Source organism: Cariama cristata, unplaced genomic scaffold (genome assembly GCF_000690535.1).
Source record: "Cariama cristata isolate BGI_N322 unplaced genomic scaffold, ASM69053v1 scaffold1025, whole genome shotgun sequence".
Classification (NCBI taxonomy): domain Eukaryota; kingdom Metazoa; phylum Chordata; class Aves; order Cariamiformes; family Cariamidae; genus Cariama; species Cariama cristata.
The window spans coordinates 5,869-21,112 of NW_009615576.1; the positions used below are offsets into that span (position 1 = coordinate 5,869).

At 37.1% G+C, this 15,244-nt stretch overlaps 1 protein-coding gene across 1 annotated transcript in view; it reads left to right on the forward strand.

Annotated features, from left to right (window-relative positions):
* The window catches only part of UBE3A (ubiquitin protein ligase E3A), a 50,307-nt gene that overhangs the window by 2,389 nt on the left and 32,674 nt on the right, over positions 1 to 15,244 (forward strand). The window contains exons 2-4 of the mRNA XM_009699844.1: positions 3,316 to 3,383; positions 11,166 to 11,284; positions 14,732 to 14,776. Of these exons, the coding sequence (XP_009698146.1) occupies positions 11,265 to 11,284; positions 14,732 to 14,776 (65 nt within the window). The 5' untranslated portion in view covers positions 3,316 to 3,383; positions 11,166 to 11,264. The remainder of the gene's footprint in view (positions 1 to 3,315; positions 3,384 to 11,165; positions 11,285 to 14,731; positions 14,777 to 15,244) is intronic.

Sequence of the window (15,244 nt, forward strand, 5' to 3'; positions counted from 1 at the left end):
GCTTGGGGTGTTAGAGGGTGGTGGGGTGGCTCTTGAAGGAGCCGAACTTCTAAAATGGGCTGCAGGTCAAAATACTTCGGGAAATGCTACCATAGTTGTAGATGAGTTTTTCTTTTGCGTGGTGGTTAGTCATGTGTTTGAGCTGATTAATGCTTAAAAAATTTTGGTCTTGCAGTATGGTGGGATTTTTTTATTTTCTTTAAAGGTATCAAAAATTTTTACAAAGCTAGATAATACTGAAGAGGCCTATCACTACTTCAGAATTTCTATGTCCAATATGATGTTTTCATCTTTCTTACTTGTGTAGTCATATTCAGATAATGGTTACTTTTTATTTCATATTGAAATTTCATGTCCAAAGTCTTGGTGATGAATATTGTGGATTAATGTGTGTATATACCCTATTTTACTTTTAGCAAGTCTAAGGTATACTAGTGTACACTGGCTGCAGTAGCAGCACCTAGATGTGTTTCAGCTGTTGTAGCAAAACTTGCCTGTTGAGGACCATAGAAATACGTACTTACAGTCCACACGACCTGCAAGTCCCATCAGAGTTCAAGGACGTGGGAGCTCCTAAGAGAGTGTATCACTTCTGTAAAATACTGGGCTTTCTTAGTTGCAAAGGTTGAGCCCTTTGCGTTGTAAGATGGTGATAAATACTCCATTTATCAGGTTCCTGTGACCTGAACATCTTATTGAAAGAAGTAAGTTTGTGAATACTTGTTTTTTATTTGGCTAATGTTGTTATATTAAGACTGTCAGTCATGGAAGAAGATTATTCTTATTTGAACTTATGTATTTGAAATTGTGTTGGAGAATCTGTAATGCTAGGTAAAATACCATTTTCTTTACAGTAGTGCTCTCAGAATTTTTTCTTCTGCTCCTGTCTTTTGACAGTTATTGCAAAAAAAAAAAGTGGAAAACATCGTTTAAGCACCTGATAGAGGTGATCTCTTGTCTTTTATCAAACCAGACATGAGATTTGCGAAGTATTTTTTGTAATTTATAATTTATTTCTTAAATATTTTGACAGTTCTGTATGCTACAGTTTGGTTAATTCAGTAGCTTACCATCTTTGTTAGTATCATTCAGTGTGCCTTGAAGTCTTTTTTTCTTCCTGAAAAACATATGGCACAGTTATAAACAAGCAGCTCTTTTGGCTCTGGTCATGTGACAGATCAAGATTTATGTTGAGTGGAAGCAGTAGTGTTAGCCATGCTTTTACTTACATTTTCCATTTGCATTTTTTTAGGCAAATCTGGCTTAATGCTAATTAATAAGTATACTAAAGGTGAATGTTAAAGCACGTCTGACTTCATGAAATTGTTTTCATTCCTTCTAGAAAATCATTATAGATTCCGTATTTAATTTTGTTGTTGGTCATATAGCCTTTGAGCACATTTTTTTTGGTAGACCGCTGAGCTCCTGCTCTGCCTTGGTGGTAGCTGCTGGGGAGAGATTGAGGAAACAGAATTGGAAGTCCAGGAGCTTCAGGTTTGTGCTGTTGGAATTACTTGCTCTTCTGCTGCTAGCTATGTGTTATTAAGCAAATCCCCAGTCTCCATCTCTTCCAGTGTGGTCTTGTTTCTTCTGGAAATTGTACTGTCTTAAACTTTGTTTTCTTTTCTCCTACTGGTGGGCACTAATCATAAGATCCCTGATAGCAGGAAAAAAGTATCACAAATATATCTATGCTTTGTGCTCTGCTTGTACTTTGTGCACACTGAAAGTTGGTGCTTTTGTACCTTAGAGGGGAGTGAGTGAATTTTATATAGATGACATTGCTCTATGTGTGTACATGAACAAATACATACGTTGGAGTTTAAGTTGGGAGTCCCTGTTACACAAGGTGTGAAAATACTGGTGACATTTGTCAGAATACTTTTAACCAAGTTTGCCTAATGGCATCACTGTGAATGAAGATTTATTCTTTAATATCATACAAGGTAGGTATTCTGGATTTCTGCTGTTGATATGAAGTGTGACTGCCAAACAGAAAAATCATCAGTTACTGCTATGTATTGTTCAGATAAATCTGATCTGTTTTTTCTTCTGAATGGTAGTAAAATTTTATTGACACAATTGTGTAACACTAACTCATTAATCCTAATTGTACATAAATCCACATAATTATCATAATTGTCTGTTGAAATAGCAATCTTGTTTCATGAAACAGGGTACCCTATTTTAACTTTTTTCTTTGAAAACAAAAAATTTTATACAAACTGTTAGTGCTGTAGAGCTTTACTGGCACAACTGTGTCAGTCCAGGATCACCCCATTTCACATCCCTGATAAAGAACTGGACCTTTGGTACTGGATGAGTTCTCTGTGGTTTGACATCTTTTAAAACAAACCTAACTGTACTCTTAAGGTAACCACATCAGGGTTTCCTTCGTGGTAGCTCCAATCTATATTGGAGATCAGCCTAAATCAGCTGCATGGGATTTGTTTGTTCTTAATAGAGTTTTAGAACCAAGAAATTAAGTATTAAATCTTCACAGTGCTGAAAATGTGATAGTCTGTGCCAAACAAGTAACTTTTTTGGAAAGTAATTACTAGATTTCTTTAGTTATATGCCTACGTGCCTGTTTCTGTCATTTTTTTCCCCTGAAATTGGTTGTGCTTTTAGGTGTTTGTTGAAAATATTTGGAGTATGTTTTAGTTTTGTGTCCCCTGTTAATTATGGCTTCCCTGGAAATGAACAATTTATAGAAAAACTTATCAAACTCCAGCAGTTTTGTGCAGCCAGGACAAAGATGTGCTTCTATCTGTGGCTTCTTTCGAGTGCTGGTGGTTTTTTTTTTTCTTATTATAAATACCAAGTCTTAAAAAAAGAAAAGGGAGGGGAGAGGGGCGGGGGGAGGAGAAACCTTACCAGAATCTTCCAGAAGAAGGAAATAGATATTTGCAGTGAACTGGATGATTGGAATTGTAAAACTCCATTGCATCATTACAGAGGAAAGAATAGGGAACATTGTGTGTATGGACTTAATGCTTTTGTAGTTTGCCTAACATACTACGTATTTTCTGTTGTGGTTTTTATGGGAAGTATGATTTAGTTTGGGAAGTAATATGATTTAGTTTTAGGGAGTCCTGCAAGGAGCGTGGAGTTGGACTATGTGTTCGTTATGGGTCCCTTCCAAATGGAGATATTCTGTGATTCTGTTCTCTGATTCAAAGTATGTTTCGTTTAGATGCAAACTTGTGACTAATTGAATGGCCATTCTTTAATTTATTGTTTTGAAGTTGTATTGAGCTTCAGATTGGTGTGGAGCATAGTGCAAAAACTGAAATTTAGTGTTTTGCATTATAGGTACAAGAACTGTAGAAGTCCATTTTAGAATTTGAAAGAACAAGTTTCTGCAACTCTGGAAAGATATGGTATGTTTATGTGTTCACTTATATTGTGTGTATGCTAATAATTATAACAACAAGTAACTACACTTTTGTTCCCTGATTTAGGAAAAAAAAAGTTGCCAATAAATTCAAGAAGAAACGCACTAATTTTTCTCATTTTTTTTTCAACCGCGATGTCTATTAGGCATAGTTCTCTAGAAGAGTGGTTTGGTTTTTTTCTTGGAGAGTTACTGTTTTTCTTGGAGAAAATAAATACTGATGATACAATATTGATGAATTTCCTTTTAATTTGTTTTGCAAGCTCAGCATCATGCTGCTACCATCCATCTATTTCTCCATGGATTGGATAAGAATAAGTTTCTGAATTATTTTTTTTTCCTTGCTGCTGAGCGTATTTATAGTGAGGCTTGTACAATTTTTAGGTATGACTTGAAAAATAAGTTCAGAACTACTAGAAAACTTAAGCAAACATCAGTGTAAGTCAAATTTGCCAATTGGAACCGTTGGAAATAGAGAAATGTAACTTTCATTAGCAGTGTTAACATGAGCCCATGGCACATGGTATCTCGTTTTGTCTAGGCTCTTAAATGTCCAGACAGCTTAAAAATATGTACGTGTATTACAGCAAGGTTGGAACCTTAACTTGTAGTTATTTTAATTTCCATTTTCTGACTTTATTCTGGTGTAGTGCTGTGGAGATACCTGGTAGTACGGAACAACTGCACCACTCTAGTGTCTCTTAAGTTCTGTAATTCTGCAGCTTGGTACATAGAGAATTTTTGAAACTTTTTGCATTGCTGCATTCAGAAAAACAATTACTGTTTAAGTTCATTCTTCTGCCATATTTAATATATCTGTTAATGCATATATAAAATTGTATGTAGTTACTTCAATGACTGCTTCTAAGCTTTGTGCGTACTTTCTTTAACCACTTAAAATGTGGGGAAGAATTCAGTATCTGTAGATAGGAGTTTTATGTGGCATAGGTTTATGTCTAGAGTTTTCTTTTGAAGATACTTAACATAGGAGCATATTTAAAGTTTTGAAGTATCAACCTTGCAGAAGGGTTGTTGGGTGTCTTTTTTTTTTTTCTTTTTAAGTTCTGTTTCATAGGAAGCTGTAGACAGGAACTAAAATTATTAATTCTAAGCTGAAACTTTAAATACAGTGTGTGCTAATTAGGAACTGTAAGTCTAAAAATCTATGATGTTACATTATCACAATCCAGATGTTCCTGAGAGAATTGTGTAGATTGGTCCTTTACTCTAGCAGGCATCTGGCAGGTAGTGTATATTCATTTTTGCACCCACAGCACCACTGGGACCACCCACCTGCTTCTTGCTCTCGAATTTCAATACCAGTTGTGTGTATGATGGCTCTTCCTCAAACCTAAGCCATTATTTCTTTATTGCCGTTATTTCTACGGGCTGCTTTCTTCTGAATGTTTAACTGCTTACCCCTGTATGTATGCATAGAGTCTTTGTAATGGTATGCGCTTCTTAAATTGAAGAATTCCCCTCTGATTCCCTACAACTTGTGAGTAGTGATACTAATGGGACATCAGAAAAGCTGAATGTTATGCTACAGAATTGCATGATTACTTGGTCTTAATAAAAACGATATATAAACAAACATGCTGGTGACACTGAAGAACTTGGTGAACAGAAAGGTACTTTACATGGAAGGCTGCATGAAACATAGGTGGCAAAAGAAAGCAAAATAACAAAGCCTAAGCAAAAGGACAGATGGAATAAAAGTTTAAATATTAAAAGCTGAAGTGAAGCTGTAAAACTTACCTGTTTGGAAAATAACTTGATACCTAACCAGTAAAAGGAGAGCTACTAGAAGAAATTTAAATGATTGGATTTCACCTCCTGATCTAGGAGGGGCTTTCCACTCATAAGTGTGTATAATTTTGGAGGGAGCCTGAAGTAGCAGGCCTAACTGAGATAGAAGCAAATGGTTCTGCTGCAAAAAATAAGGAGGGTGTGTAGTGGAAGAAAAATCATCTGTGATCTAAGTGAAAAATGCAGAAACTAAAGATAATTTCAGGTCTTTTCCCCCTTTTCCAAAGGTGAATAAAGTACATCTATGATCTTACTTGAAATATCAAACCAAAAACAAATGTTGAAGGGAAAATCTGGTGTCCAGAGTTGCGAGGGCGGTTGTAGAAAATGAGAATAATGCACAGGCCTTTAGCTTTGGGGCAGGGGGATGGAATGGAAGCAAACAGTAGACTTTTTTCTGTTACTATGTGATTTGTAGAGTATTGATATCAAGGCAATGTAAGTACACAGGTATTACAGGATGAAACTTTTATATAAATCTATAGTTGATCTCTGTATATTGAGATGCACCAAATTCTACCTTTTTTAAACTCAATAACGTGTTTTTACTGAAGTGTAAATTCCAGAATGGCATCAGCTTTAATTTGAAGATAGTAGCAAATTCAGATCCCACCCCAAATAATTTATTCATGTGTTAATTGTCCTTTCTATCCTGCGTGCTTGTGTTCCTGCTGTAATTGGAATTTTTCAGCCTTCAGTTTCTAGTCATGTGGGGGGTTTACATGTTTTCTTTTAATTGGAATCTTTTTTTATGTATTCTTTCTGTGCTATGAGAGGACTTAGGTTCTTCCAGTATCCGTATTGATCAGCTTGATTAACTTTGAACTCTTTCCATTATCTAATCACAAGGCACTTTCTCCTATCTTCATGCTGTCTTTGTGGCTCTTTTCTTCTACTTCTGGAATGCTTTTGAAGAGTATTGAATTATTGGAGAACTGGGCTCAAGTTTTGAACAAGTCTGAAGTACTTTGTGCAGGTGAACAGACACCTTTCCAGGAACCCTTCATGAATCATAACTGTGGTTCCAGCTGTAATACTGGGAGCATGTGTGTGTTTGCTCATCAGTTGTGACTGCCTTAGTCACTTTACGTTGACATTTTTCAGGATAGAACCCAATTCTTTTGGTGTTCTAACTATGTGGTTTTGTATTTGTTGTTATTAGTTGAATGGTTTGATTTGCCAGGCAGTGGAAAACAATTCGTATAGATGCTTTACTGTGTTCTTTTGCAGCTCTTTAGGATTTATGAGATCAGGTTTTATTAGTCGCTCTTTTTTTGTTGACTGATAATTCAAGCTGCTATTAGTCACATGAAGAAAACTTCTGGAATCTGATGTCTTTTCATGTTTTCTGTGTTGGAAGCAGCATGCAGACAACAAAAGTAATTGACATTTCCAACCTTACGAAGAAATTAAGTCTCAAACATGCCTATTACTAGTTGGGGTTTTTTCCTGCAAGTGACAGTTAAGATTGAATTTAGGGATTTGGTGAATATTCTACAATTTCCTCCTAGACACTTGAATCAATCTCAAGTTATAAAAGGCCAGCTTTCCTATTAATTGTCAGTTCCTTTTTTGAAGTAGTAAGCTAGCTAGGGTAGTTCTGAGGGCACCTTTTACTGTATAGATGATGACTGTCCATTTCATCATGGTACTCAAAGTCATTCTGGAGAGGCATCAAATTCATTCTTGGGGGATTCAGAGGGATTCTTCAGAAAACATACAAAAGCTATCTTTAGTGGTATCTTCTTGAGAGAGATGACTGTTTTTAATTAAGCAACTCAGATTCTGTCACTGGAATGTAAGGAAGATCATGGTACTTCTTTGTGCAGGTGAATCACCTGTTTTCATTAGATCATCTGTCAAAAAGAGAATCTTAAAATTTGGATCAAAGATTACTCAGGTGGATACTTAAAGTTCTTTTGTAAAGGAAACTTAAATTCTTAGAAATGCCAGCTCCCAGGGCACCCATCCTTCAATACGGTCAATAAGAAGTTATAGTTTAAATAAGAAAAGTGTTCCTTCTCTCAGGGATCTTCCTAGACCTCAGATATTGGGTGTCAGATGCCAGATTGCTGTGCTGTCACAGAAAATGAACATCAAATAACACAGGAAAATTAATAGGTATAGGAAATCCATGTAAGTGACAATTTTCAATTAAGTGATTTGTAGCTAGAAGTTTTTCGGCTTCATTTTTGATGGCTGACAAATAGGAACATATGTTCTCCATGGTGGGCTTTAGGTTCTGTATGTTGAAGCTGGGGAACTCTTCTTGGCTCATGTTTGTGTTTCCAGACTTTCAAGATTAAACAAAATGTGCAAAGAGAAGATCTCATCAGGCTATGCAACAAAGTTGCTTTTAGCCCCTTTTGATCAATCTGAACTTGGTTTCGAACTTCTTGCTCTTTCACTCATTTGTTATTTATTTCTTCCTTCTTTTTGAGTTGGTAGGAACATTTTTTTTCAAACAATCTGTACCTTTGCCACCTTGGAAGAATGGGTGTTGTCTCAAACTACTGCATAAACATTATTTATCTTGTTCCCCCTCGATGAGGCCTACTCCATGCCACAGAAGATTCTTCAGATATGCAGTTTGAAGGCATGGATCTTTTGTATTGTCTTGCTCATTATAATAGGGGTTGTTGCCATCCTGGTTGAATCTACCTCTTGTAAATAGTCACTAGGCAGATATAGATGTGTCTGTACTGGAACCTGCCCAGTCCCAAAGAGCCTAGCAGTCTTCTCAGGTTTCTCCAACATACTCCACAGGCACAAACTTTGTTTGATATGTTCAGCTGCTCTGTGTGTCTGAAATCCTAAACTGCAAGCCATGCAGTGAAGATCAGAGAAATCTGGTTTAGTAATAAGAATAAATTTCTGCTCTGGGGCTGCTGTTCCTACCTTCTAAAAGGTAAGTTACATCCAGAATTTTTTTTGTAAAGGAATTCCTGTGATAGAAAAGCAATTGGTTTAGGTCAGTCTCCTATTCTTCATAATGCCCTTTTCCAAGATGTTAATGTATTCATCAGTGTGGTTTCCCTTTGCTTATCAAGTAGTGTCCTTTGACTCTCTTACCAGGTTTTTTTTCCTGCCTTGTTTGGATCCAGCAGTCAAAAGGTCCTTTGTTCAAACTAGATTCAGAATAAGGGATCTTTGGCAGTCTCCTTCACCACCCACCCCATGTTTCAACGTGCTGGTCTCTTTGCCAGCAGACAGTACTCTGCTGATGCATGAATGAGTAAGGTTTTAGAAAAATGAATTCTTTCATTTGTGCTAGGGAATCCTTGCCAGTCATATTCTGTCCCACAGGACACAGATGGGGAAGGTAGGATGAGAAGGAGATGGAAGGGAAAAGGATTCATTAAGATTTCTTGCATCTGGATTGTTGAAAAGTAGCATGTGATTTTTAGACTCCAGTACAGTAAATCTAGTTTTAAGGTATCTTGTAACAGAGTAAAAGTGGTGCAACTACCTGAATCAAAGCTCTGATCCACAGTAAATTTAATCTGTAGATACAAATTTCACTGAACTTAGATGAGTTAACTGTTAACAATCATGTTCATGACTTCTCTCGCCCCATATGAAGCAGCCTCGGGAAAACCCGGTTTTACTAAGGTTGCTGTCAGCCTGTTCTAACATGCTTCCATTTGAATGGAAGACTGCTGTAGTTAGCTTTTGCCCATGGTCTGGGTGATACAGGACACAAGTTAAGGTGGGGAGTGATTGTTTCGATGCACTCCAGAACATAAGCTGGTACTTCCATCAGTCAGACAGAACACAGCAGTTTCCCAACCAAGGAGGCATTAGAGATTAAACCACTGTCCTCTTTGATCAGCATACTAAAAGTTACTTGGGCAAGGAGCTAGAAGCAGTGTTAATTTCTAAATGCCTTTTTCCACAGCCAATACACATCTGTTCAGAAAGCAACAAGAATTTAAATTCAACTTTAGAAGAAAGCACTGCCTTAGACTAGGCATCTGTTTCTTTAAAGCTAAGGCTTGCCTGAAAGTGGACATTGTCAGGTCTTAAACAATCAGAATGCCATAAGCAGTGTTTCAAGGCTTCTTAGTTTTGCATCAGCATCTTGGGTTTTGCCATTTGTTTTTCTGTACAGCTGATAGTCACCAAACATTCATTTAAAAATCTTTACCCTGTTTGTCATTTAATGTTGACAGATGAGAAACTTTTCCAACTGACTCTTACTCATTGTACTGTGTTCCTGGAATTGACTCAGTTAAACTTTGACAATTTACACCTGTAAAACATAGGTACTAGAGAACCTCGGTTTTGTTTTGGAGGATTGTAGTAGCCTGCTTCTTTTTTACTTTCCTTATGTCAATTGCACTTGTGTTTAGACGAGAAGACTCAAATATTACTGATGTTAAAATAATTAAATGACACTTTTCCTGCCTCAAGGAATGTACCAGATAAAACTAATAAGCATCATCCCAAAACTAATGCAAATTTTGTTCTGTTGCAGAATTTGTAGCAGAATGGCAAGTTGTAGTAGAATGGCAAAAGTCAGCAGCTTTTCTGACAACTTTAGAAAATCATGGCTTTGCTTATTGATCAGTGATTTCAGACAAGTCAACAGATACAAATTAGCATTGAGAATGCTTGATTGCTCATCAAACCTAAGACCTTACCGAAAGACTCTTGTAATAGGTTGGACTGAAGCACAAAAGTTTTCTTTACTGAAACATTTAAAGCTGTCCGATGTGCTCTCTTAGTATTTGCACCAGATCGTGACGACTGTGGGTGTTGTAGAAAGCTGCGGGTGCACCCTCAGTAGCTCCCTAGCCTTTGTGCGCCTTGCTTCCATATGAGGCTTCTGCTGCATGGCAACCTACAAATGTGGGGTTTCATCTGGGCTAGAGCCACAGGAATAAACTTCCTGGATACTCTACAGAGGTCTGTCTTCATAGCTACTGGCTGTTTAGTAAATACAAAGTTATCTTTATTTCTCTAAATACATTAATAACATTTCAGTTTTGATTAAAACTTTATATTAATGCTGTTTGTGACCTGACTCTGCATCAGAGGGCTTTTTTCTTCACAGGCTTTGTGCAGTGCACCTTGGGTGGGAGAGAGAATGGGGTGAACTGAGTGTTGAGGGTTATGTTTGGAAATATTTTATCAGTTAACTTTAGTTTAGAGTAGATAATAGCAGTAGGTAAGAGACTAACTGGTTCCTTTTCAGCCATGGAAGTAATCAGCTGGGGTGGTCCCAGGGCGCTCTGGGCACGAGTATTGCTGAGTGATCATTGGCTGCCACCTGCGTGACAAAGTAAAGGACCAACCCTTCAATTTATACCAGTGGAGCCAGATCACGGGAAACAATTGACAGGTAAAACACACTTTTGAAAATTTAAGGGAGAGGAGAGAGTACCTGTGGCGTAAATGGAGTAAAGAACCTAAAAGATTGGCCACAGATGGCAAAGGTTGCTCCTCTGAAACTTTTGCATAGCTTTAACTTACTTCATTTTGGGGAGAGGCCCAGAACAAAGCGCAAGTTACTTGTTGCTCCCCTGGGAGCACAGAGCCTTGTTAGGAACCAGTATTAATTGAGTTGTAGCAGGGAAACAACTAATGGAATTTTACTGTAGTTAGAAATTACAGTTCATATTTACACACGTGCTTCCAGTTCTTGAATGCTTGTTGTCCTGACATCAGGTGCTTTTCACTGGTCCAAGAGATAGGGGTTTGGTTTTGGTTTTTTTTGAGAGGCTAAAAATAAGTTGATGAATTTTCAAGTTCACCAATTGAGTGTACTGTAGTGAGTTACTCTAGAAGTCTTAGAATGCCATTCAAAAATTAACTACTTTTGTGCAGTAGGTCTTAATCTCACAGATAAAACAATGCTTAGCATCAATATTTTTCTTCTGTTTCATGGTTTTTATTTAGTGGACTGGCTGAAAATAATTTCTAAGGACTTTTAACTAAATTATTTTTACTTATTTAGAGTTGTTAAGCTTATGCTTAGCCCAGCGTGATACAGGACTGGTGTGACAACTCGTTTTTAATCAGTGACTCAAAATTGTGATCACCCTGATGTCACCGAATGGCCACAGCTTGTAAAAGGTAAGCATAAAGTGTATGGTGTTGTTTCTCAGGATCATTTTTAGTATAATGTTTATTTTAAAGTATGTAATTCGTATGGCTTGAAGTTAGTTTTATAAACAGTTTTAAGGTATATTGTTTTAAGATAAGTCAACTGGCAGACTTGACTTACCTTTTTGCTTAGAGTGATTTCAAAGCTCACTTTATGTTATCCATGCCTGCTTTTTAAAATATGAGCACTGTGGTGCTCCATGCCATCCCTCTTAAGAGCAGTACTGTGACTTAAGTCTCCGGTAGCTTTTACTGTTATACTGAAATGCTGTATAAATTGTTTAGCATACTTATTTAAGCAGTTTGTTTCGGTTTTTTAACATATTTGTCCTAGAGGCCTGATGATGTTAAAAATTTGTAGGCTTGCATACCTTTACTTTGCTCTCCTAGAGAGGTACAGTGGAGGTAAAAGGAGTGGCTTGCAGAATGGAGAAGTTGCTCCCTGTGTTGTTGGAAGTGAGCCACCACTTGAATTTGCTAGCTCATACTGCAGTATTCAGATTAGCTGGTGTCTTGTGATCAGTATCTACCATCTAATTCAAAGCTGAAATTTATAAGAGCATTTGCTCTGAGATTTTCTGTGAACAGAACTCTTGTTTCAGATTTTAAGCATGATGAAAGGACGTCTTGCCATACTATATAGTTGTTTTTCAGTACTGTTGCCTGTTCAGAGGAATAACGAGGTATCTTGTTTGTAAACAATTGGGTATTGCAGAAGAAATAGCTTCTCAACAACTACAATTCCTGTAGTTAGATTGATCTTCCACATTGTTTTAACGAGTACTGAAAGCTCATTTTATTTGGTGCTTACATTGTAATTTGAAACCTTTTAAAATCTGGTTAATTAGTGCGTTAATAGTTCTGCAAATCATAGGTATGGTAGGTCTGCTCGTGTTACAGAAAACAATAAGCTGAAGGAATTTGATCCCTGTTTTCTGTAGAAACACTTATCTTTGAGGACCAGACCTTTTTTGACTCTGCTAGGTTTTCTTTTTTCTGAACTTTCCTGAAACTTTGTCTTCTCTTACATTGTTTGTCTTATAGAAGAAACCTTTTTTTGCAGCATAGCATGTACTGAAATGCACTGGCTGTTCAAAGCCCAGATAAAAATCTCTCAAATGATAAGGAGAGGAAAAGATTCGGGATATACTGATAGCTGTATTTACATGTGTATTGCAGATCACCAGGCTGCCTCTTTTTAGATGCCGGTCTGCTCTTTCTCTGTAATTTTTTGTACTGCTATGTTTTTTAAAGACTCAAAGTGATTAATACTTTTGATGTTTTTGTTTTAACACCACTATTTCACTTGTATTTTCGTAGTAACTTAAAGCACTACTCTTACCCAAAGCTTCATTGTGTTGTATTTCCTGTGACTAAAACAAAGGTAGCAACTACCTCAAACTTCCAAGCTTTTTGCTATCCGTTTCTAAAGTCCTTGATGTGAATAGAGGAGCTAGCCAATATGAATCTAAACACTTTTCTTTCCACTGCTCCTCAGGTGGTATGGCATCTAGCACTTACATGCTTAGGTGAATAATTAGAAAAAAAATAATTGAGGTTCTTTCCTCTCTACTAAGTATTTAGTGACTCGTTTTGGTCACTGGAGTTGAAGGGAAATGAAATTTTGATTTGATTTGCTGTTGAGCATTATTTTTGTCAACAACATCTCGTCAGTCCTGAACTTGAATAAGTAAGGGCACCATCATTTGGAGGGAATAAATAGAGACCAAATTTTGAGTTGGGCAGTTTTTATGTTATTTTCCAGTTCGAGGGTATTTGCTTTTCAAACATGAGTATAAAGTTACTTGGATAGTAAGTTCAGAATTCCATCCCTAGTGTCAGTTGAATTTTACAACTTAGTGAAATATAAACAACTAACTTCCTGTGTTCTGCATCATCTGTCACTGCATAGTATCCAGCTAGCCTAGGAATTGAAGTTGTCTGCCAGAAGTGCTTTCTAGGCACTGGGTCTGTTGATGTAGTACAGTTAGGTAAAATCCAGAAAGTTGCTAAGATCTAGTATGTCAGTAAAGAAACTAAGATCTTAGTAGAGAATTTGGAGAACAGTCCAGGCTTTAATAGGAGGGATCATCCAGTAAGGTAGAACAATAAAACATAGGAAAAAAGAAAATGTTTTAGGCTACAGGTGGAGATTTCCAGTGTTTAGAATAGTATAGACAGTCATATAGTAAATAGAGAAATTCAGAAATTCCATTCCTATAAACAGAGATTTTTCCTGGTAAAGCTGTGGCAAAGCCTGCTTAGCTGTGCTATCTGAAGTCCACTAGCAAACTCTGTTGAAACCTCCAAAGTGAGTTCTATTTGCAGATTTTAGCTCACTTCTGTTTTGAGAAAGCTCTGTCCTGAAAAACATTTTTGTTTATGTAAGCTACAGAGTTTTACTGTAACAGCTGTGCTCTATTTCCATTCCTCATGCAGTATATCCAGCATGGCAGTTCTGGTCAACTGTCCCAAAATTTATACCCAAGTGAAGGCTGGATAAGGTTCTTCAGGATATGATTTCAAGGCAGCTTAAGGTGATTGAAGTCAAAACTGCTGCATTTGTACTGCCTTGTCTCCTGGCTCATCTGGCTACAAACTCACTGGGTAGGGAGAACTCCCAAAGGGAGGAAAAAACTAATCTGTCTGAAAAAAAAAAAATTTAGATGTTGACTTCCTAAATCAGTGCTAGTATAAGGAAGAAAATGGGAGTAAGGAGGAGCTAAACAGCTATAACTTAGCCTATTTAGGTAGTATGGAACTGTACCCCTTAAATTACTCTGTAAATGAAGTCAAGAGCACTGGCAAGCTGAACATGGGTTCTGCTTATGTGTTCAGAAATGCCAGGCAATAACACCTAATTCTGAATATTACTGGCTGACCTCTTGACTGGAAGGAAGAAACAGAAAGCTGCCTGTGAGATTATGTCCATAAATTCACGTAGAAGGAGATGTGAAATTTGTTTTGAGATTCTGTTGAGACCTGCTTCTGAGCTGCTGCTGCTTAGAGTCCAACTGTGCAGAGAATCTGTTTGTAGCAGTTGATCACTGATCAACTTTGAGTATACATTTTGGTTCCAGAAGTGGTTATAAAGAATTAGCCCAGAACTGGTGCATTATGCAACCTGAATACAGAAGTACTGCCAGCAGAACTCTTCTCTAATGGCTGCTGTTGTGTAAGCTGTGGGGGAAAAGTGCTGTCCTCCTTAGAGAAATCTGGCTTAATTATATTGTCATGTTTTAGGTTATAAGCGGTCTTCTAGAGTTTGGTCAAACAAATTAAATGTGCAAGTGCATAGAAGTTGATGCTTTTAGTGGCAATAATATATTATCATCGTTTTCTTCCTTTCCTAACTCTTCATATTGTAATGACTTAAAATAGAAAACAATGCTTAAGGTTTTGTATCTGTATTTGCAGATCACCAGGAGAACCTCACTCTGAAAACATTGAAACTAGCCGAATGTAAGTAAATGAGTGGTTAAGTTTGGTACATCTTGTTTAAAAATGCTTTGAACATATGTAACATTTACCCTTGCACCTGCTTATAAAAAAAGAAGGCAAAAGCTGACTAGAACTGTGGAATTACTGTAGAAAATTTCAAGTTAGTATTTTGCTATGGAAAAATAATTTTAAGGCTGTGTAGAAACTATGATTTATTTTATTTTTGAGAGTGAGTGAGTTGAAGGGAAAGTTCAGAGGTTTAATTTAATGTGAACCAGTAGATGGTAGCATAATACAGTGTCAGAAATCTTTGGGCCTATATTCAGACTTGTCAGTAGGGGTGTAATTTCTACCTGCTATTCACTAACATCTTGCATGGGTTTGAAGACATTTCAGCACCAAGGCACGATACCTTCTAATATCTGTTGTGGCAAATGGATTGCTGAACTAAGAAGGGGGGGGGGGGGACGCGTGGTTTAATTTGGCAAT